At 48.5% G+C, this 24,286-nt stretch overlaps 1 protein-coding gene across 1 annotated transcript in view; it reads right to left on the bottom strand.

Moving 5' to 3' along the window:
- Nucleotides 1–205: 205 nt before the first annotated feature.
- Nucleotides 206–24,286, bottom strand: part of ALDH1A3 (aldehyde dehydrogenase 1 family member A3) — a 36,286-nt gene continuing 12,205 nt past the window's right edge. The window contains exons 4-13 of the mRNA XM_032252864.1: nucleotides 23,496–23,625; nucleotides 23,132–23,193; nucleotides 22,096–22,224; nucleotides 20,428–20,541; nucleotides 18,331–18,433; nucleotides 15,781–15,965; nucleotides 10,780–10,944; nucleotides 8,848–9,005; nucleotides 7,661–7,735; nucleotides 206–2,160 (exon numbers count right to left, since the gene is read on the bottom strand). Of these exons, the coding sequence (XP_032108755.1) occupies nucleotides 2,088–2,160; nucleotides 7,661–7,735; nucleotides 8,848–9,005; nucleotides 10,780–10,944; nucleotides 15,781–15,965; nucleotides 18,331–18,433; nucleotides 20,428–20,541; nucleotides 22,096–22,224; nucleotides 23,132–23,193; nucleotides 23,496–23,625 (1,194 nt within the window). The 3' untranslated portion in view covers nucleotides 206–2,087. The remainder of the gene's footprint in view (nucleotides 2,161–7,660; nucleotides 7,736–8,847; nucleotides 9,006–10,779; nucleotides 10,945–15,780; nucleotides 15,966–18,330; nucleotides 18,434–20,427; nucleotides 20,542–22,095; nucleotides 22,225–23,131; nucleotides 23,194–23,495; nucleotides 23,626–24,286) is intronic.

Here is a 24,286-nt window from a genome sequence, read left to right as displayed (position 1 = left end):
AGGCCCAGCTCCATGCCTGGTCAGCCCCCAAGCCCACAGAAATGGGTTTCCTACTCAGGCAAAGCACTGGGCCTGATTGAGCAAATGTAATTTTGTGCTCACATTATTGATCCTGCTTCATTATCAGTCGTTTTGTACAGGTCTCAGAAAGAGAAAGGCCTGTCATAGAATTGAAATGAGTTTGGTCTTTAAATGAAAAGCATAATGTTTCTCAAATATCCAATTTTATTTTATCATTCTCACATTGTAGAACATGGTCTGCAGTTAGGATCAGAATTCCCAGGCCCATAGATTTTTAAACCACACCACAGGGGTAAACCTTAAAAGAAGTGAAACCTAACACTATATAGATTTCGATTTCTAAATACAGTATATTACAGAAGGTTAAATATACCACCTCTGTGTACTTATAACTATAAAAAGATACATTAACTATACCAATTATAAATAATGTAGCATTTCATATTAAAGACATTATTGTACAATGAAAGAATAGGAACCCTCTAATGTATTGCTATCAAGGTTAGTGTCTATAGCTACTTGAGATAAAATACTGAAAATTCAGTGTATGAAGTCAAATCCTGATTTAACAAGTTATTGGTAGTATAAGTGATAAGTGTTAGCTGATCAAGAGAAGGTAAATGTGGTAATTCATATCTCTGACGAGGGTGATCGGTCCATTTTATACATGGTTTTCCTTATACACACACTGGTTCTGAAACAGGGCTTCATTATATTATTGCCCTCTCCAACTTAATTTGCAAACTTAAGCACCACTTTTCCAATGAGAAAAGTACTAGTTAGTAACCATAAAAGTATCTGAATAACACGTTTGTGTTTTTGTTTTTAAAGCTATATGGGAAGACATTCAGTTTCCCAAGTTAAAACATGAAATTGCACATCATCATTTGGATACCTAAAGAGGAAAAATTCACAACCTGCCAGTGAAATCCTCAGGCCACTTGGATAAAGACCCAGGTCCTCCATGGAATCCAGGTGTTATTTACTAACTAATCAGAAATTAGTGTCAAAATAGGACTTAAAAATAACAAGGCTGTGTTATCACAGCAGTCTTTCCAGTTGTGTATGCCTTACTAATGTACAATGGATAACAGGACTAGAGAAAAGGAAAATTACATAGACTTATCATAAACCATTAGTGAGTATGATAAAAATGCATGATGTGTTAAAGCGAATTATGACTCTGATTTGTCCAAAGAGGGGGTGGTTAATTATCCTAGGATTTGCTATGCTGTCCTGGTGTTAGAAGATTGAATCTTTAGCAGCAAAGGTAATATCAACAATATTTTCTGCTTAAGAAAGTGCCTTGGTTAAGGTAGACCACGATATTGTTTTGACTAAGCTCTCTGGGCCACTGATTCTGTCATATTCCAAAGGCTGTATTAGTTTGAAGCTGCGTCTCACGGTCCAGGTCAATATGCAGTCCACAAAGACCCACACCTGTACACGCCCAAAGCCTCTGGCACCCTTCCATGGTATGCATTTCCCAAAAGTTTCCCACTGTGAAATTAAAACACACACACACACACACACACACACACACACACACACACACACACAAACTTAGTGTGAATCCTTTCCCATAGAATGGTCCCACCTTTCCCTCGGAAAGAGGTGTGGCTTGCTCTTTGAGCGGGTCCACCCTGAGGAGACCACAGGTGCAACAGCCCTGCTTTCAGAAGACGCAGGGGTTTTTCCCCACATTCTTACTGGAGTTAGATTTGCCGAAGCATTTTAAGCAACTGCTGACACTTCAAATACCACTCCCTGTTAACAACGCCCTGAGTTTCTCACTGTCTCTGGGATCTGGTCTTAAGGTTAAAAACAGAAACGGCCAACAGCTCCCTCCTCAGGCGGGACTGCGATTTCACACACAACATATGGGCATCCCCAGTTTGGTCAACAAACACGCGAGTGAGAGGAAGACGGCAATATTCAACTCCAGTAGATATAAAACCTCCAGAAGAAAGTGTCCTGGGAAAGTCAGAAATCTCATTTCTTCTGCAGCACATTTCATCTGCCACATTCTGCTGTCCGATGTTTGAGGAAGGAGCCCCGCTTTTCCTTCAGGGGTTCTTGTCGCCAAGTTTGATGGTGACAGTTTTCACTTCTGTGTATTCAGCCAAAGCATATTCACCTCTGTGATCACAGAAAAAAGGAAAATTCAAAATGGGCATGTTCCTTAGCCGTTGTGTAGAAACTGTTCTGATGCTTCCTCATTCCATCAGGCCATTGGAGGTTTATGCAAAAGGCCAAAATGGGATGACTTCATGGAATAATAGCCAAGACTGAAATACCACAGTAAGGGTTAGTAACTGCATATGTGACTTGAATGTAAATATCAAGGTTTTTTTGTGTGTGATGCTTTTGAAATAGCCAGGACTAGGGGTTTACCTTTGGAGAATGAAGGGGATTAAGAAAATATTAAGAGGCGAATTCCCTGGGGTGGAGATGGAGAGCAAAACGAGAGGGCCTGATGTATGTAGGGGTGGGTGTGGACAAGGGAGGAGCAGAAATTACACTGGGGTGATAACTTTTAGATGGAAATTGGGAGCTGCTTGAAGAGGAGACAGAAGAAGCGGAGGCCCAAGGCTATTGGCTGGGGATGCTGCCGGAGAGCCAGAGGTAAGAACACCAAGGGCCTGAAGTTGGCCTCAGAGTGCACAGCCAGGGGCCAGCTGTCAGACAGGGTGGCCAGCCTGGGGGGTGCAAGGGAAGTGGACATTAGCACAGACTACACACGAAAGCCACAGCCTTAGAGTTCACGTCCTTGGTGTATTTTCTTTCTTTAAATCTTGCTGGGCTCAGGTGACCCTTCCCTGACACCATGGGCCATCTTCAGGGTACCTTCCCTTCCAAGAGCCGAGAGGCAGCGCTGGAGAGATTTAAATCCCTCTCAGTGCTTGATCTGCTGTAAGGTGAAGAAAACCGTGTGCTTCTTTAGGAAGAAATGGAAGTAGACGTGGCTGCTGGAGTCTCGGTAGTTAAAAAGACCTGTGGCAGAAACCCATCTCCTCCCTTAGACCAATGGTTCTCAACGTGTGGTTCCCAGGCCAGCAGCATCAGCCTCACGTCCAAACTCGCTAGAGATGCAGATTCTCAGGCCTAGCCCAGCCCTACTATGGTAGGCAGAATTAGGATTTCTCCAAACGTGTACACAATAGAATCCCCTGAACCTGTGAATATGTTAGGCTACATGGTGAAGAACTAATGCTGCAACTAATCAGTTGACCTTAAAAGAGGGAGACTATCCTGGATCATCCAGGTAGACCCAGTGTCCCTAAAACTGGCAGAAGAAAGGCAGAGTGAAATGAGATGACAGAAACAGTTTCAGAGATGCATCACTGCTGGCTTTGAAGATGGAGGATGGGCACCAGCCTAGGAATGTGGGCAGTCTCTAGAGGATGGAAAAGGCAAGGAAGCAGATGCTCTCCTGAGAACCCCCAGAAAGGAACACAGCCCTTGATTTTAGCTCAGGGAGACCTGTTTCAGATTTTTATCCTACGGAACTGTAAGATAATAGATTTATGTAATTTAAGCCACTGATGTTACGGTAACTTCTTGGAGGAGTAATAAAAATTAATAACCTTACAGAATCAGAAACTCTACGGTAGGGCCCAAACTTCAGGATTTTAACAAGTCTTCCAAGTGATTCTGATGCATGCTCCAGTCGGAGAACCACTGGCTAAAAACTGTGTTGCTTAGGTAAGTTCTTTGCCTTCCCTGACCCTCAGCTTCATCAACTATCAAATGGGAATATCATCACCTCCTTGTAATTATAACAATCACAGATAATCATGTAGAGCACCTACTATGTGTTAGACAGAAAATGAATGGCAGGTGCCATAGAGATTTTTAGGTAATTTCCTAAAACAAATAGTTTCAGAACCCATTAAAATGAGTGAATTATTTTATGATCTTTTCTAAATATTACCCAAAATATAAAAGCCACAAACAGAAGGTAAATTCTACTTATGTAAAGCAGAGACTCCATCAAAACTCCCAAATGACAAACTAGACAAAAAAATTTAGAGCACTGAGAAAATCAGAGTGCGATTTTCCTTAATATACAAAGAACTATTGCAAACCAACAAGAAAAACACAAGCCATCAAATGGAAAAATCAAGAAAGGACAGGAACAGTCAGTTTGCAGGAAAAGAAATACAAATTACCAATAAGTATGAAAACGATGCTCAACGCCATCATGATTAAAGAAATGCAACCAAAACAGTGGTGAGCCCATTTTTTCACGTGGCATGTTACTCAATTTTAGGAATTTATTCTGAAAACGATCTCCCACAAGTGCATAAAGATGTATACCCAAGGAAGTACACCAGCATGGTTTGTAATAGCAAAACCCCTTGGAAGTATACAAAAGTTCCTCATAGGAGACATCAATAAAAAGACTGGATGGTTATCCAAAACCCAGTCTCAAGAACAACATGTAGCTTGCTCCCCTTTCATTTGAAAACAGAAAATAACACGCATATATAAATCCATTGTATGCAGAAAAAATGCACAATACACTTTAAAAAGTGAGACTATAATGTTGCGTTGTAAAAATTCAAAGCCAATAATGATTTCTCAAGTTAGTAAAGAAAAGCAAACAAAGTGATAAGATTAAATTAACACCGAACTAACACATGCAGAAGTATTAAATCATTCATTTAAGAATAAATACATAAATCCTCTCATTCTTTCTATTTCTTGTTACTGTCCTGCTTTAAATTCTTGCTGCTTTTATTCAACCCGGTGGTGCTTCTCCTAAATGGATTCTCACTCAGTCTCATCCACCTTGGAGTTCAAAGCTATCCATGAGCCCAGGCTCACTCCTATTAAGCCTCACAGAATGTCAGGAGGGACGGGGCCTGGTGACTGTTGTTCACTGCTGTACACTCGGAGCCTAGCATCATGCCTGGTGAATCAAAGATGCTCAAGAAATATTTGCCAAGCGAATAAAAGAACCAATGAGTAAACAAATGACTGAACAGTGTTTATCTCTAACAAGTGGGATTGAAGGGCAGAAAGGTAAGCCTTGACTTTCCATATCTCTATTGCATAGATTTTTTGATTACAGTATCATTTTTATTAAGAAGAAAGGCATCTGGAGGAAGAGGAATCGAAGGCTCCATCCTGAGACCCGCACAGAATCAGCTCCTGGAGGGGCCCGTGGATGGGCGGCCAGGAGCCAGCCCAGCCCAGGTGGCCGGGGACGGGGAAAACCATGGAATCCCCCACAGGATGCTCCAGCATTAGAAAACGGGAACTTCTTGCAACATTGAAGACATTCATCAGAGACAACTGAAAACAGAAATTGGTTTTCCAGGCAGTTTCTAGGCTCTTTGTGAATTATTTTAAAATATTTTATCAAAAGCCTTGAGAAAATATATGCCAAGGGTTTAAAACACAGACATTCAAAAAAGTCCCGATGGTGGCTAACTGGCAGGAGGAAACATGGACTGTGTTCAGTGAGTCCTCGCCCAGCCCAGCTCTGCGCCAGCGAGGGGGTGTTAAGGAGCCGAGGGCACCATTAGGGCAGCAAGGGGGGAGGCTGCAATGAGGGTGAATCGCCAGTGCAAAGCAGTGCACACCAGGGACGGGGGCCTGCGGCTTCTGTGCCCAGGGACGTTTGCTCTGGGGACCGGAGTGCTTGCTGTGGGACAAGGCTGTGTCTGGCCTCTGGGAGGAGGACTGTGGGGGGTCTGGGTTCCCCTGCCCTAATGACCCAGCTGGTTGAAGGCAGCAGATGAAAGGAGACAATGACCACGTGAGCCCTGGCTGGCCTCACGAACAGGTGGCGGACACGGGTGACCCCTGCTGAGCAAGGTCCTGCACTGCGGTAGGTCCAAGGACTAAGCTGCCAGCATTCATATCTCACTGTCACTTACCAGCTTCCTGTGCCATTTTCTCATCCCCAAACGCCTGGATCTGTCTCAAGGACGGGCGTGAGGAGGGTGTGAAGGAGCAGGCACAGGGAGCTCACCAGGCCTGCTGTGGAGTCTGTGCTCAGCAATCCCAGCTGTCGTCAGCACGACTGCTGTTGGAGGGCCCAAGAGGGGACCCTGGTGACCCCGACCCTGGCTGCCCGTCCCTGGAGGGCAGGCAGGTGTAAGAGTGAAGCAGGGGCTCACAGAACTCAAATACAAATGGGCCACTAGAGGGAGGCAATGCAATCTCTGCAAAGTGTCTTCATGGCCAAGAATTTACTGATGTCCCCTGAAGGGAAAGCCAGCCATAGGGGTAAGGCGGAGGCCAACGGGCAGGCTCCACTCACATGTGCAGACGCCTTGGGGTATTTGCCGAGAGTCAGGGATGGACTACAGAGCGGGACTGAGGTGGGAGGGGGACAGGACCCCAATTCCACATAGACTGGTCAAAAGCAGCTGTTCAGGGATGGAAGCCAGGCCCGTCACTTCGTAGCATCTTAAAGAATCTCAAAAGGGAGCCGCAAAAACACCCCAACCAAGACCCAACCAAGACCCAAGGCGAGGGAAAGGGTTCGAGTCTGTTCCCATTGGAAGATGTGCAAACAAGTACAAGGGAGTACATTTGTATATAAACAGCACAAACTGGTGATATTAACAAAAGGAAGAGTTTGTGTCCCTAAAGATGTCCCAGGAACAGCCCTGGGATGTTGTCACAGATGGTTCCTTGGGAACACTGATCCTACAAAATGTTTGTCCACACAGGCTAATAAAATCCTGAGCTGGGGAGAGAAGACAGCGTCCGGCTGGAAAACACACATGTCCACTCCCGGGCTGCTCTAGCCAGCTCTGGGCCTGGGCCAGACACAAGAAGTTCCACCCACTAATCCAGACCTAGGGAACTCATTTTCCCAGCAGGCGGGACAACAGAGGAAGTGCAGAGGGCTTTGCAGTCGGTTTGCACACACATGTGGAGGGGTCTGCATGGGTTTCCACACATACCTGTGGAGGGGTTTGCACGGGTTTGCACACACACATGTGGAGGGGTTTGTACAGGTTTGCACACACACATGTGGAGGGGTTTGCACACACACATATGGAGGAGTTTGCACGGGTTTCCACACACACATGTCGAGGGGTTTGCAGTGGGTTTCCACACACACACACGGAGGGGCTTGCAGTGGATTTGCACACACATGTGGAAGCGTTTGCAGTGGGCTTGCACATACTGAGAGGGCCACAGAGGCCCAAGAGGAGGTGTCATATGCCTCCTGGGACGGGACCCTTGCTAGGCTCAGAAGGACCTGGCAGGTAGGAGCCTTACCTGGGTCAGAGCCTGTCTTCCCTGCTGTGGGTACGGAGCTGTGTGAATAAAGACACCCCACATCTGGCAAAAAGGACACTTTTTCAGTTCTGCCTGTGTCCTCATCCAGGGAGCTTCTGCCAAATACCCACTGAAGGTCCCCAGCATGATGGGTGCTGGGTGGACACAAAAGCAGAGGCCTGGAGGGGGCAGGCTGACGGTGTATGTGGGAAGGGTAGGGGTGGTGGGCAGGAGAGAGGAAGGGATGTGTCCCCACCAGCCCTAGAGGGACACAGCTGGCCCAGACAGAGCAGAGGTGGGGGTCAGCAGACTGGAGCCAGGGTCACTGTCTGCACATCTAGCAGATCTTGTATTCAGCCTATGGCAGGCTCAGAATGATGGAAACACTTACAGTTCTCTGCCATTTCCTGACATTTTAAAGCCACCAAATGGAGCCTGTGCATACAGAGCGTTGTAGCAGTTGATCCTAGAAAAGAATGGAAGAAGGCTCAGAGTCACCTTGAAAAGAGCCCCTGGCTCCTGGCACTGCAGCCACCGAGCCCCTGATGCAGAGCATTGTCTAGTAAGTGGTCTTTTGCCAGAGCTTCCATGATGAACACACCTGGTACTCTCAACCTTTGCCTTCCCATTCTTCCCATTAGCAACTAAAATTTGGAAATCCTCAAGTACAGAGAGTTTCATTGGAATAGAAATGAAATGAGAAGGGGAGAAAAGAGAAGAGAGGGCGGGGCGAGGTGGCTCATGCCTGTAATCCCAGCACTTTGGGAGGCCGAGGCTGGTGGATCACCTGAGGTCAGGAGTTTAAGACCAGCCTGATCAAAATGGTGAAACAGTGTCTCTACTAAAAATACACAAATTAGCCAGGTGTGATGGTGTGTGCCTATAGTCCCAGCTTCTCAGGAGGCTGAGACTGGAGAATGGCTTAAACCTGGGAGGTGGAGGTTGCAGTGAGCCGAAAGCACGCCACTGCACTCCAGCCTCCTGGGCGACAGAGCGAGACCCCATCTCAAACAAAGAGAGAGAGAGAGAGAGAGAGAGAGAGAGAGAGAGAGAAATCAGGGTGTGGAGGAATAAGAAATTAGCTTTGAAATGAGACAGATCTGACCCCAAAGTTCTGCTTCCTAGTTATGTGATTCTGGGCTTGTTGCTTTCCCTCTCTGAGTCTCAATTCCTTCATCTTTAACATGGGGATCACAAAACATCATCTGCAGAATCACTGATGAGGCAGGGACTAGTATCCATATTTTGCAGATGAGCATGAACTGCTTTTAGAATCAGGACGGAAAATAAGATTGGAGGGGCAGTATAGCACGGGGTCACAGGCATGGGGACGGGAGCCCTCTCTCAAGTGACATGGGCAAGTCACTTCATCTCTCTGTGCCTCGATTTTCTCATCTATGAAATGGAGACATAATGGCACCTACCTCAGAAGGTGGTCCTGGGGATGGAAGGAAGCCCTGAGATAATGCTTGGCACGTAATATACAGTATAAACAATGAGAAACTCTCAGTTAATAGAAGAATAAGAAACCGAGCAAGAAGCAGCTCAGCAGAGCTGAAATACACACTGGCAACTCACCAGACTGTTCCAGACTCTAAGGCAGAAGCCAGCTTCAGGGCTTTGTCCAGGTTTTTTGTGAACACGGCTGCTGTGAGTCCATAGTCAGTGCTATTTGCTCTTTTTATCACTTCTTCAATGCTTTTGAACTTCAGTATTGGTTGCACTGGTCCGAAAATCTATGATTAATTGCAAGAATGGCAATGAGAGCTTTGATTGAATGGAAATGTATGCTGTGAGCACGCATTTCCTTCTCTTTACATGATTTTCGTGCACCCAGAGCACATACATAGATGAAAAATGATGGTTAGAGAAGCAGCTGCATTACCATTGAAGACTGAAGAGAAGGATTAAAATGAAACAAAAATAAAAAATAATAACAAAAATATATGTTGTGTTTAAGATGTCTTGTTGTCATCAGGGTTTCTGAGACACCCAGCCAGAGAGGCTTGGAGTAACCCATACCTGTGAGATGCACAGAAAACAAAACCTTTCAATAACTTTTTTGAGAATTATCTTGAAGGATACTGACAGACACTTTGTAAGACTGTGCCCCTACCTCTTGAGAGCTGTGTTTTCTACCAGTGAAGACACCCTGCAACGTTTTGATAATATCTACCAAGGGGAAAGAATTAGCTTTCCCCTTGGTAGTTTGTAAGGTACTTTTTTTGAAACTATGTTTCATCACAGTTGTAACATAACAAAGAAAAGGAAATGGAAGAACTAAGGCTTGAACATTTAAAGGTGGTTTTGAAGGGAGTTTGTAGTTGACTGAATATTAGACATAATTATAAGCTGGCAGGATGGTGCCCAGCCTGCCAAAATACCTTCCCTGGGTTCCCCAGGACCTCTTGTCACAGGGATGTTTAAGGAGCTGAGCTTCATGCCATCATGGCACACAAAAATCTCAAGAAGGAGCCAGGCACGATAGTGTGTGCCTGTCGTCCCAGCTACTCGGGAGGCTGAGGCTGGAGGATCGCTTGAGCCCAGGAGTTCTGGGCTGTAGTGCGCTATGCCAATTGGGTGTCCACACTAAGTTTGGCATCAATATGGTGACCTCCCAGGAGTGGGGGACCACCAGGTTGCCTAAGGAGGGGTGAACCAGCCCAGGTCAGAAACGGAGCAGGTCAAAACTCCCGTGCTGTTCAGTGTGGGATCGCGCCTGTGAATAGCCACTGCACTCCAGCCTGGGCAACATAGCAAGACTCTGTCTCTTAAAAAAAAAAAAAAAAAATCTCAAGGAGGATGTCTCTAAAATACCTGCCCCAGGAAGCCCTCGGCAGTGACTCGTCCTTTTATGTGCCCAAAAAGACCACGCGCAGGGTCTAATGTCCCGGGACCCAGCTCTCCTCTTATGAATGCTGTGTGAAAACCAGTTCCCATTTAGTGTAGTGTAACAGTGAGGTTGAAAGACAAAGATTTACAGTCTCATCAGCGGGGGAGTCTCCTAAACTTCCCTCATTTCTAAGACATCCATGGGAGAAAATGTCAATAAGAATTCCAGCTGTGACATGCTCCTTGAATGGACACTTGAAATTCAGGCTAGAGGCACTGAAGGAGGCTTTGGGCCCTGAATCCACAGGTTCCTGAATCGATTCCTGGCAAAGCCCACAGGTGGTGACAGCTCTTCCACCCTGGCTGCACGACTGACTCAGCGACGGGGTGTGTCAGAAGACCAGAGAGGGCTTGTTGCCCCCAGAGAAGGTGAGCCAGGAGTGGAAACAGGGCTAAGACAAACAGGGGACCTGCTGTATCATCCTTGGGGTTCCCTAGAGGTAGGGACAAAACGGCTTCCTCAGGGACCCCAAAGGAGAGGAGAAAACCACACAGAAAATAAAAAAGAAAAAGAAAAAAACCCCTCAGCTCACAAGGATTTCTGGGATCCCCGGCCCTAGGGAAGGACTCTGTTTGAAAGGCCCTGCAGGCCGCAGCCTCAACGCACCCCCCTTGTACCTCCTCTTTGGCGATCCGCATGTTGTCCGTAACTTCTGAGAAGACAGTGGGTTTGATGAAGAGCCCCCTGTCTTCCACGGCCGAGCCCCCGCATTCCAGCTTGGCCCCTTCCTTCTTCCCACTCTCGATCAGTTCTAGGATTTTGTCGAACTGCTTCTGATCAATCTGCAAAACACGAACAAGTACAGCCTGACTTCCTTCTGGGCAGCGGCTGCCATCTCGTGCTCAGTGGCCTTCACTCTGCACACTATTGTCAAGCCGTGATCCATGTAACAAATGCGCCTTGCAGGCACATATTCCTCCAGTGCCCAGAGCTGGGCTCTTTGGAGCAGGGGAGAGATGGGGAGACAGGCTAGTCTTGTCCTCTGGAGGTTTGGGACTTCTTTGCATTTCTATCTCGATTTTCCATGCCACAAAGTTAATCCATGGGTGACACAGGTAGGAAGTGGTCGCGTTCCTTCCTCTTCCAACTCTTCACATTCTACTAGGATTGCCACATCCGGCAAATAAAAATACAGGATGCCCAGTGAATTTGAATTTCAGAAAAATGACGCATATTCTCTTGCATAAGCATGTCCCAAAACAATATTTGGGACATATTAAAGCTAAAAGTGCATTCATTGTTTCTCTGAAATTCAAGTCTACCTGGGTGTATCACCTGGCAACCCTGTGCCCTGCTCAGCTGGTACTATGAATCAGGGTAATAGTTACTGGAATTCTCCTGTCATGGTGGAGAGAAGCAAAAAGCAAACCTGACCACTTTACTCAACACCCCTGGAGACAAAGCAGAATGAGCCTCCAGGTGGGGTGGAAGGGCTGCTCCTTGGTTGGAGGGGAACAGCTCATGAAAAAGACTCCTCCTTTTGCTGTCTTGTCTAGACATCTCCTTGGCTGGAGTTTGCCCAGTACCACCAGCCTGATACCCAGCTTGTGAACCTGCTACTGACCAACTGTCCAAATCGCACCCTTTTGGGAGACTGCTCAAGGCGGAAAGGGCTCTTTCTGCCCCCTCCACTGGTCCTTCTTCCTAAATCCATGGGAATCCTGTCCTTTATTATGGTCTGTGGCTGGTCCCCCTCCTCTTTGGCTGGGAGAGACAAAGCTTTACTAGGTTTACTACAGCTGGGACTTCTAGGTAGGAAAACTGGTTTCATTCCAATAATTGTAAACAGAAAAACATGCAAACCCAGACTGCCAACTGGATGGCAGTCTGTCCTGGAGGAGGCTGGCTTCCTCAAGAGAGAGGGCATAAGCCATGCACGCCATTTGACCAATCATCTCACGAAATATAGACCCCGTTTAAAAATACTAACTCAGATCCATACCTCACAACTTATACCAGCCAAACTCCAGATAGATCAAAGATATAACCATGAAGAATGAAACCATAGAAGTTTTATATGTGGGAGACTTCTGCAAAGTTGGAGCACCAATGGCCTTCTAATTCCTCAAAATGCAGAAGCCAAAAAGAAAAGATTTATAATTTTGAGTATGTAAAAAAGGGGGGGGGGGGAAAAATTATCATAACAAAGTCAAAGGGCAAAACAACAAACTTGGAAAAAATATTTACAAGTCATATTCATAGAAAGCTAACCTTTCTACTGCATATGTAAAGAAGTCTTAGAAGTGATAAGAAAAATGACCAACAATTCGAAAGAAAAATATTCAAAGCAAATGCACATTCGATAATAAGGGAAACACAAATGGCTTTTAAATATATAATAAGATGTTCTACCTTGTTTATTATAAGAGGTACATGCATATTAAAATGAAATAAGATACCATTTTTAACTCTCGGATGGGCAAAAGTCCATATTCTGTTGGCAAGGGTAAAGAAACAGACAAGCTTCTACAACGTTGGTAAGAATACACGTGGGTTCGCCCTCTATAGAGGAAAGTAATCCAGCCACACTTAAGGAAATTACAAATGCGTTCCCACTTAGCAACCCACTTTGGGGAATCTGTCCCTGGGATTTCCTTGTGTGTGTGTGAAATTACATACTCTGAGGCCTTGTGTGTGACTGCACACATACACATGCTAATCAGAAGATGTTACTTAAATCCTGGTGGTTTCATCCAGTGGGATTTTGTACACATGTGAAAAAGAATCAGGCAGGTTCCCATGGATTGGTATACAGAGCTCTTCACATTTTCTTAAGGAACAATAAAGTGCAAAACAGTATCCTATCGTGGTAACTTTCATGTAAAAATAACAGAGGCAATCAGGACACACATTCACGTTTGCTTGTATACACATGAAGACATTCTAGAGGGAAACGTGAGGAACTAAGAACTGGGGATACCCATGGGGGGAAAGGTAAGAACCAGGTGTATGGAGGTGGGGGTGGGACGGGCAGGAACCCTTTCACTGTAGATGTTTTAGGCGTTTTGGAGTTTGACCCATGTACGTGTACTCCTACTCAAAAAAAGTACAAAAACAAGGAACAACAACAACAACAAAGTAACAGGCTGGCGCAGTGGCTCATATCTGTAATCTCAGCACTTTGGGAGGCTGAGGTGGGAGGATCACAAGGTCAGGGGTTTGAGACCAGCCTGGCCAACATAGCAAAACCCTATCTCTTCTAAAAATTAGCCAGGTATGGTGGTGCCCACCTGTAATCCCAGCTACTTGGGAGGCTGAGGCAGGAGAATTGCTTGAACCCAGGACGGGGAGGTTGCAGTGAGCCTAGACTGCAGCATTGCACTCCAGCCTGGGTGACAGAGCAAGACTCCATCTCCAAAAAAAAAAAAAGTAACAAAACAACTTTGCAACGGATCCCGGAAGACCTCAAGATTCTCTCAACTTCTCTCTGGGTGAACCAGGTCTCGGGTTACCAGTTCCAGGTGTTGTTGAGCCTCTCTTCTCCTCCCTGAGGGGCCAAAAAGGCCATAGGGGCTTCACCCAACTGCAGGTCTGGCCTGGCTGCCGGGCATAGGCCATCTGGAAGACCCCGTTTGTCCTTCAGGCAGTGCTGGGTCCCTGCGGAAGCCCTATACATCCAAACTCAACACTCCCTGGAGAGTCCGTAGGAACACATTGTTTAAATCTAATAATCCTCCATGAAATGTCAGCTGGTGCCTTACAGTACAGGAAGAGAGACCTGCCAGGAAGTGGGATGACGCGGCAGGGCACAGCACCAGAAACAGGGAAATACAGCCCCCAAAGGACTGGCTCAAGGCTGTGCTGGGCTCTCTGCCGGGAGGACGCTGCCGGATCCTGCCCGGCCAGGTGGCCTGCATAATGTTTATGTGCCTCGTTGCTCAGTTGCCAAATAAACCTGAACGATTTTGGAGCATTCCTGGGAGCGCTAGCCCGGCCACGGACCCTGATCTAGGTCAGCTAGCTGTTTCACAGGCATGAGACAGACAGGACTATTTGGACAGCTGTAAGTCCTCTCAGAGTAAAATCTTATTACCGTAGATGAAAAAGCACTTTGGAAGAAAAAAAAACCAAAAACAGCATTCTAAAATAATATGCTGAGGTTAGACGGCTTTAGTGAGCTTTCAAACAGACTTTGAGTGGTGGCATAAATGTTTGATGAAATCAACATCCATTCTGCCTCTATCTGTTCTCTTGGAAGAGGTTGGCATGTCGGCCTCAAAAGTCAAGACCGGAGCCACGGAAAGAGACATGCAAATAATGTTGGGGTAAAAAAGTTTCCTCGGTATGGGGATCAGCTCACATAGCTCCCGCTGATTCTGGATTAGCTTTAAAATCACGATGGATTTGATAATGACTTGTGGCCATGTTTGCGTTCAGATCTGAAATCCAACCGAGGCCATTAGACAACCTTGTGTCACTGACCACTGGGTTTTGGGCAGAGGCTGGGCAGGCAATGACTGAGGAGGAGGAACGTTAGCCACGAGCAGAAGCGCTTTCTGCCAGGGTCACGCGGCATCAGTGTGTGGGCTGGGGCCAGCGGAGGGTGGGCACTATGGCCAGAAACACACCCCTCCTCCATGAGGCCCTCCCTTCTTCCCCAGCCAGGGCATCCCCATAGCATGGCCTGAGGTCATGCACAGACACTCACTTCCACCTAGACTGGAGAACCTGTCATTTAAAGCTTCTTCCTGTTTAAAATAAAACCTTCCCATAATTGAATACTTCCTAGGTGCCGTGAAATTCTCATAATATTCATTGCTTACTTCTATTCTCCAGATGAGGAAACTGAGCCATGGAAGGATTTTTGTGACTTTCATAAAGCCCAGGGCCAAATCTGAGCTCAGATCCACAGAAGCCTCCCCTGTAAACATGCAACGCTGTCAAAGTGGGGAAGTGGCAACCTCCTGGGATAGACACCAGTGGGAAAGTCATAGACGTGTGACTTGAAATTTCATGGCTGGGCCAGGACTTTGGCTGAAAGCAAAATGAGTGGCTGCTGAGCTCCATGTCAATAATGCATGGGATGGTGAGGCTGCCCTCTTAAATATTTATCCATCTGCTTCACTTCATAATTAGTAAGAAAGTGATACAGGATGTGCCCTTTTAAAGAGGATATTAAATCTCGTGGTTATGATCATTTTCATCCTGTCCTTGGCTTCCCAAACTCAGCCTCCAGAGACATGTTCCTACTGCCTGGAGACATAGCCTCATGTCCCAGGCCCTCTCCATCTGGGATTCTTTGGTTTCTGATGGTTCACCTTGTCCTGTAACTACGTGGGCTTGAGGGCCTCGGGCTGTGCCGGAGGCTCCAGGCCACACTCTGCCTGCACTCTGCTGCCTTTAGCCACCCTACAGCCTCTCTTTCGTGGGGAGGCCGTCCTGGAGAGTGGAGGGTGTAGGCAAATGGCCTTCTGCCCTGGGAACAGCGCCCTCCTCCCATGCCTGGGTGTGTCTGCCCCCTTTCATGACGCCCTGGTACCTGATCAGCTTCTAAAGAAAAGGCTCCTGGGCAGGGCAAGTCACCAGTTCCTTCCTTGGAGAGGGACCCTGTAGGCTGTGGGCCTGCCAGCTTTAGCCCTGAGACCAGCACCGTGGGTTCAGACACATCAGGGAGTTACCTGAGGCCCCTGCTCTGTTTTGACATCGAAGGGGTCTCCTATGGGCCGTTTCCTGGCGTACTCCACGCTCCGCCTGACAAACTCGGCGTAGACCTGCTCCTCCACGAACACCCTCGAGGCGGCTGTGCAGCACTGGCCCTGGTTGAAGAACACTCCCTGATGGGCACACTCCACTGCCAAGTCCACTGGAGGGGGAGGGCATGCGGGAGCAGCCGCAGAGAGAGGAAGCGATTAAGTTGTTAAGGCAGCACTGGTGACAGCTGCAATTCTAATTGCCTGCACAAGAAAACAGGCCCCAGGGTGGCTGCATTTCAGAGATTAATTTTGTTTGCAGACTTTCCCAAACAGAGAGGAAGGGAGAAAGGATTTGGGGTCCAAGTTTGGGGTTAAATCAATTCCCCGCAGGACTTCTCAGTACCTTTACTATGCTAATAAACCCAGAGAATCATAGCAGTCCCCATTTCACTTGCCTGTGTAACTCTCCCCCTCCTTTTTCTAGAGGACTAATGTTTTATAGAATAAACTTTGGTAATGACTGACATAGGCCCACTGGCAAGAACTTAAAGAAGCCAAAATTTTTCACATTGAGTAAAAGAAGGGTCTTATTAAGTAAGGTAACATCATGTGTGTGACTTAGAAGGGCTGACTTTAAATTGTAGAGCTGACATTGAACTAAAGCCAGTTATTCAAACCAAGCTAGAGGGCTTGCGGAGAGTAAGATCTTGGGGGACATGCCTGGTGGATAAGAATGGTATTGGGATGTCATTCACATGTACGGAGGGGTTTCTAGTGCTCAACCCTTGACGGCCTTCATCACCACCAACCCCCACTCTATTGCCTGTCTAAGAAATGCAGCTTTCCTCTGCATAGAGGCTGGTAGTGGCTCTGGGCATTGGGGGGTGATCCATTCCAACTCCGTTGGGGCTACTCCAAGAGCTTCTGCCCTTGGCTTTGAGAAGGAGGCTGTTACCATTTAGCTGGGTCATTTGTGCAAGTTTCGGTGGCAGCAGGACAGCACCATAAAGTTTGGGGGTACCTCTCTTGTACCTCGACTCCTGAAGCTGGCTGGGTCAGGTTCCAGCTTGGAACTGCCCCTCCTCTAAGATAACAGACTCATTTCCTGCTCCTGATGGAGCCAGGGGTGGCAGGCGAAGGGGCAGGAGAATGGTGGCTTGTTACCCTCGATGTCTTGCCTGGGATGCTGGTTATGTTAAGATGTAATTTGTGGACTGGCACTGCCCTGATGAGGAGTAGGAGGTGGCTACGCAGCATGTTTTTATGACGCTTGGGAGTAAAACCAAGCCCCAAACAGAATTAGTCTTGTGCTCTAGCCACAGTTTCCTCCCCAAGAGGAAGAAGATGAACTTCAGTGCAAGTGGAGTGTCCAGATATGGTGGCAGAGGAATGCAAAATGGGAGTCCTGGCTGTTTGGGACTCTAAATGCGAGTCACAGTGCCAGAACTGCTCTAGGTACCTCCAAAACCTCGTGCTGTTCACAGCGCTCACAGTGCTCCACAAGGGAGCACTAACCCAGGCAAGAAATGGGCAGTCTGTCTTCACACCCAGCTCCCCTTTCCTTCCTGAGAGCCTGTTCCCTCCTCCTGTCCTTTCTCCCATTGTGAGAGCCAGCTGCCAGAAAGGAACTGATATCAGTCATTTACACCTTAGTGAGAAATTGCGCCAGGGTCATTTTTCTCTGGGATAGTTGCAATTCCAACCTTATCTGAGTGTGAAATTAAAGGCTTTGTTCTCTGTGACAGGGATTTCTGGCACCAGTGGACAGCTGGGTAAGGCCATTCTTTAAGGCAAAGGTGTTTCAAGCACTTGGGAAATCACACCTTTAGATAGCTGACCCTGTCAGCAGGTGAACGAATGCCCGGCCAGCCCTTTCTTCCCTCTTGTGGACATGGCAGCCAACAATAGCATGTATTTTAATGTTGTGTCATTCGGCCCTGGCAAGACACAAGCTGCCCCCAAGCCACTGGGCATGTTGCTTTCCCAGGACAGGGGTACACCCCTAGAATCAGACCACCAGGGTATTTTGAAGGATCAGTTGATACTGCCCTCCTCTGGTTTGTTAGGTCTGAGACACACGACGAAAAAGCATCTCCACTCTTCAGGGGTCTTAAAACATGATAGGAAATGTGACTTGGAGGGGAGATGAAGGACTGCCTGGGAGTGGGTAGCACTTGCCCTCCCCACTCCTCTGAGGGGGCTCTGGAGGAGAAGCCAGGCCTGCTCCTCATGACCCCAGCTTTGCAGAAACACGCAGGAACACTTAATGTTGAGGGGCAGAAACAGGTAGCCCCTCTGGTGCCACTCAAGGCATGTCGTTTTGAAGGAAGCTTTCTACCAGAAGTGAAGCTGGCATGTAATGTCCGCCTGCCTGTCTGTGGCTGGCTGACCGCGAGCAGGATGCCCGCAGTGGAAGCATCCCCACTGTGTGTGTACGTGTCTCACTCTCAGTGGGTTTCGAATTCAGGCCAGGAAGTGGGGAGAGACTGATGGGTGCCCGACGCCCCAGCAACACCCAGGAGGGCAGAGACTCACAGTCAGCGTCGGCACACACGATGCAGGGGTTCTTCCCCCCCAGCTCCAGCGTCACCCGCTTCAGATTGCTCCGGGAGGCGGCTTCTTTAACCAGCTTTCCAACCTCCAGGACAGAAAACAGACCAGACTGTACCTTGGATGTGGCTGAACTTAGCCCAAATGCACACATCGGTGAACATTCTGGATGAGCCCGGTAGGCAGTGCCACCACCTGCCTCTCTGCCCAGGCGTTCCAGCCCCCAGTGTCGCTTCACTGTCCCGGCCTCTGCCAGCACGTCCCCCCATGCCAGACTGCGACATGCTGGGATCCTTGGTCTGAGCGGCTTCACTGACAGGTGTGAGCCGGAGCCTCCGGGTGCCCACACAGCTGGCCAGGAGCAGGGCCCCGCCCTCTCACCTGTCCTGGTGCCCGTCCTTCTGAGCCCGTCCTTCTGGTAAAGGGCTCCAGGGACCGCGGGGTGACCCTTCTACCCTCACTAGAAACAGCTGAAATTCCAGCAGCCCAGTTGGGAGGTGGTTCTGTGTGGCTTTCTGGCACACTCTGAGGGAGCCCCCAAGTGTTAGAGAAGTAGCCAGGGCAGCCAGCCCTCAGGGTGAGAGGGAGCGAGTTCTCTGGAAACACATTCTAAGACTGAGGCTGCCGCTGACAGGCAGGGAGAGAAGGGGTGCGCTCTGAGGGGCAGGGCAGCCACTCACCAGCCACGCTCAGGACCCTCCTCTCCCATCGCCCACCGCACCCCTAGGGGGAGGGCTGGCCCAGCATGACTCGGTGACTTCTCTAGGACAATAGGAATGAACCTCAGAGCTGGGAAGACCCTCAGAGACCAGCACAGACACGGAGGCCCAGAGCCAGAAGGCAGCAAGGGCGGCCCGGACCCTTCAGGGCCTGAGGCCGGTTTCTCCAATGCTAAGATGTGAGTGCGTTTGAAGCCTCAGCGAGCTCGTGGGTGACAGCTGAATGAGGTCTGGAATCCGTCCACAGGGACAACGTGTGTCCCCAAGGACAGTAACAGCGTCCAGCAGGGCTGGGCTGGACTGAGGAGGGGGATGGAGACACTGATTGCAGTGGGCGTTTTCTTCTTTTTCAAGTACAGAAGTATTTTCTCATTAAAAGTAATTCCACATAGAGATGTATGCAAATTAAAGGGAGGAAGCCTTCAGCTTCCCCCCCCCCACTGCCCCTGAGCCCACCCCCTAGGTGGCCATCAGTAATAATTTCTTGGGAATCCCTCCAGATCATTTCCACTTCGGCAAACACACACTTTTACCAACAAGCTCGTATCGCGGATGATTTTCCAGTTTGCTGTTTTGTGCTTCAACAATAGAGCATGGGCAGCTTTCCTTTAACGGCTGTAGAACGTTTTGTAGAGCAAACAGAACATCCTGGAGGGTGTGTCCCTGAAGCCTCATGAGAAAATTTCTCTAAGTAGTTTTTTTTTTTTTTTGAAATGAGGCTTCTAAATCAAAAGTTTTTCACTTTTAAATGTTGGATGAGTGCTACCGAAACACTGATCATCTTAAGGAAAGCGTCAGTGAGCACCTGCTTCCCCGTATTCTCAATAGTATCATTTCAGTTTTTAGCAATCTGGCAGGCAAAAGGAGAGTCTGATTTTGTTTGAATTTGCATTTCCCTGATTTCCAGCAAAGTAGTTTAAGCTTATTGGACATTCAGTATTTCTATTCTTGGAATTGCCCATTTTTCTACCATTCACTTGGTTTTGTTTTTTCATTGATTTGTAGGAGCACTTTACATATGATGGATATAAACTCTTGGAGCACTGATTGCATCACGACTATTTTTTTCTGAGCTTGTTATTTATCTCTTAACCTTCATTATGGTATTGTTGGCCAGATGAATATTTTACATTTTTCTTTTATCTTATCTCTCAATCTTTTCTTCTAAGGTTTCTGAGTTCTAGTATTCTTTATTTAGTTTGGAAACTAGGCAAGTGACTTTTTTAAATTGGTTGTTACGTACTAAAACATGGTCAAATTTAGAAGAAAAGCAAATCATATTAGGGCCCATCACAGGAAAAGTTCACAGGTGTCAAGTAACACACCACTTTTACTTTTGCTAGCACCCTGTGAGGAGGGTTACCTCTGTGGACCCAGTGAAGGCGATCTTGTTGATCTGAGGGTGAGAAGAAATTGCTGCTCCCACTGTGGGCCCGAATCCTGGCACGATGTTCACCACTCCTGGAGGGAACCCGACCTGGGAAGAAATCAAGATGGCACTTGAAGAAGGATGGACTTCATCTGCCATGGATCCACATTTGGGCTGAGAGAGCCATGGCTGTGTCACGTCCCCACAGAGAAGGCTGGGCTGGGATGAATTTACCCAGGACCCAAGTGCAGTTGACCTTGGACACCCTGGGAGCTGACCTGGGCTTCTCACCCCCCTGCTGCCAGCCCAGTGTGCATGCTGGACCAGGGAAGACGCCCACTCCTTCCAGGCGGGACGCCACCCCAAAGCGATGTGCAGCACAGATGTGTCATGATGCCACAAGGTGGCCATGGACTTCCTGCAGCACAGCGCCTTTCCATGTGAGGCGTGTGTATGAGACAGTGTGCATATGTGTTAAGGGGAGGAAGGTGGCTTATCATGACCCCCTGCCCAGAATCAGAGGCACCTGCAAAATATCTGGAAACATCTGCCCAGAGCTTCAGTTTTCATTTTTTAATCAGACCATTATTGTTCCAAATGTTGTGACAAGATATCACTCCCTTAAAGTTCTTTGCCTGTTCAACCCAGGTCTCACCTGGAGCGAGCCCTTCCTGAAGGGGTCTCACATGGAGCGAGCCCTTCCTGAAGGCAGGGGCTGCCACCTCGTTCACATTTGTGCCTTGTGTTTTGCATATGCTAAGCCTCTTTATTAGGCAAGAGGCTAACTCCCCACCTGTCCTGAGTCTTACGTAGAACATAGTATTTCAGAAAGTCAACATTCTAGGCACAGTGTTTGAGTTGGTAGAGTTTTAGGCACTGTTACTGAACATTTGGGATTTTCGAATTCCTAAGTCTCACCCATGTGACTTAATTATGCCCCCATCACCAAAGGAAAGTGGGCAACTGGCCCATCCCCAGCCGTTCCCACCCAGCCTCTAAGCAGCCATGCACCTGCTCCCAGTCGTATGAGCCCTGGCTAACAGGAGAAAGGAATCAATCTTTTCTCCTGTCTCTCTGGTTCCCGTTGCTTTCTTGAATCTCTGCTCCATACAGCCTGGGGATGGGATGGCTAAAGGTATGTCTGGAAAGAGATGTCCCTATGGGCCTCTGTTTCCCTAAGTTGTGGCTGCCTGAGGGAGAAGAGATTGCATTCAGAGAGGAAGGCACTGATTAGCAGGGACCTGGCACACACATGGCTGCAGCTGCCCAGGTGGAGCTGGCGCGACCACCCTCCAGAGAAAAACGGCCCATTTCCTACGCTGCAAATGCAAATCCCAGAGAACCTCCCAGATATTTGGCTCCCTTTTGGTTGACCCCCCTGCAAATTCTCTGGACAAAACACACTGGGTCCTAAACCATGGGTTTGAGCCCATACTGAGAGTGAAGCGTTCTCATGAAGACCACCGGGAGGAGTGGAGTTTCTCCAGCTCCGTGGCCACAGGCAGGAGAAAGAACGCGCAGTCGCCAAGCAAAACACTGGGAGTCATTCCCTTCCCACTTGGCTGCCAGCAGTCTGCCCGTCCTGTCTCCTGATGGTGGCCTGGTTCCTAGGAGCGGGAACGTTATCAAGAGCACGTGATAGTTTCTTTTTGGATGTCTCACCTCTTTGATCAGAGAGCCGAGATAAAGGGCAGTGAGGGGTGTCTGCTCCGCGGGCTTCAGGACCATGGTGTTCCCACAGCAGAGGGCGGGTGCCATCTTCCACACCAGCATCAGCAGGGGGAAGTTCCACTGCGACAGAGCACAAGGGCTTTGGGGGCCCGGTCCCCCCTTCTACCCTGTCCCATGTGCCCAGTGAGGCCTTTGTGGAGGATACTGGCTTTTCATGGTCTGGATTTGGGGTATGTGAGGTAACACATACAGTGATCAGAACTGCACTGCTGCACAGCACTTTCTAAACTGCATTCGGGGAGGTACTAACAGGCAGCCTTTGCAAAGAGGATGCTGTTGCATGTGTTCTACTTCTCCCTCTAAAACATCTGCGGAAGACCTGGCCTCCTCCCTTCCTCCATGGGTGCTTTTCCAAACCTCACTTCGTGTTGCTACCTGACTCTCCAGCTGCCTGCCTGGATACTGTTGCAGTGGCCAGACGCTTCCCAAATGGACAAGCAGCATTCTGGGGCACCTGTGAATATCCCCACTGCCCAGTGAATAAAGTCCCAGCCCCTCGGCAGCCAAGGCTGCTGGAAGCTGGCCCACACCACCTGCCACGTGTGCTCACCCTCTTCCTCACTGTCGCTCCTGCCTGAGCTCTGGCCCCACCAGTTTTCCTGCTGTTCCCTTCCAAGTAGCCCAGCCACCTCTACACCTTGAACTTGGTCATTCTTACTCCTTGGAAAATCCTTTTTCTTGTTGAACAAGGCTTTCCTATCTTTAGGGTCCAGTTAAGAGACCACCTTCCTGGGAATGCTGGCCACTCCTGACCACTCTGGCTGGAATCCACAGTGCCTTCTGTTGCACACCTAGAGCCAGTCCTAGGAGAGCAGGAATGGGGTCTAATTCATCTCAAGAGCTCCCAGGCATGGAGCTCCATGCCACAGAGAAAATGCTCAAAACACACCAGACATTGGTTCCAAAGGACACAAGGCAGTAGGGCCGGATCTTCATAGAATCTATTGAGAAAAGCCGCCACACTTACCGGAGTGATGGCCCCACAGACACCAATGGGCTCATGCCTGGTGAAGCACACAACATTGTCATCTGGAAGAGGGTTACATGGTGGGAAAGAACACACTCACTTAATACAGGTTGAGAACTTCAAGTAGCAAAAAGACAAGAAAGAAACCCACAAAGGCGCCAGAGCCAAGTCTTATCTATTACACAGATAAGTGATGCAAACTCGACTTTAAAAGTGAGGTTCTTTAGAAGAAGAATCGGCAGCACCATCTGGTGAGGGAGTGGGGCTGGGAACAGTGCCTTGGGGAAACAGGAGGGGCTCTGGATTAATGGGAAGACGTAGCCCCAAAGGCATCCCAGATGAGGCTATAATCCACCTCGCTCACCTGTGGGGATGGTCTTGCCCTGGATTTTGTCTGCCCACCCTGCAAAGTATCTGAGGGTTCTAATACAGCCCTCCAGGTCGATGAAAAAGGCGTGAAGAAACGGCTTCCCTGTATCCATCGTCTCCAGGGCCTGCAATCACAAGATGAGGTCTGTTTCAGACACGGCTTGCTTTTCTTTTGCACTGTCAGGCTGTTCAAGATGCAAGTGGACTGGGGACAGGGGTCGGGGAGAGAACACAGTCCTAGGACATCGCTTTCCGGACCTCACAGTCAGATGTACCTCTTCAGAAAGCATGACACCAAATGTAAAGGGAGGCCTGTCCCAGAGTGTGAGAATTGCTTTGATTTCAAAACACCTCAAGTGGGTTGCAGGGTGGTGGGCCAGAACATAGGCATGCACCGCCCCCTTGAGGGGCCCCTGGAGGCAAGGCGGACTCGAAGCTGTGCTGGGAAGGAATGCACATTGGCATCTGATCGTCCATCTGTAGCACAGGGGCCTCCGCTGTGCGGCCGGTCTGTGTGCTTGCACGTTCCCAGGAAGCTCTCTGAAGGTTAGCTGGCTTTGGGGTGGCTGTGGTGGGGGCTGCCCTCCTCGAACAAAAGAGAAAGGGAGGATATAGGCTCTGCCTTCTCGCCGAGCTGGCCAGCATGGCTGTGGAAAGCCTAGAGGGGTCGCGCCCCCAGCACAAAGATGCATCCTTCCCTCCTGCACCACGGAGCCCGGCTGGCCGGATGCGGAGTGGGAAGGGAGCAGCCTGCCCTGCTGGTGAGGGAGGTGATTACCCAGGGCG

Source organism: Sapajus apella, unplaced genomic scaffold (assembly GCF_009761245.1).
Source record: "Sapajus apella isolate SASKATOON/1434 unplaced genomic scaffold, GSC_monkey_1.0 scaffold80, whole genome shotgun sequence".
In the NCBI taxonomy this organism is placed as follows: domain Eukaryota; kingdom Metazoa; phylum Chordata; class Mammalia; order Primates; family Cebidae; genus Sapajus; species Sapajus apella.
This window is presented reverse-complemented; position numbering and strand designations above follow the sequence as displayed.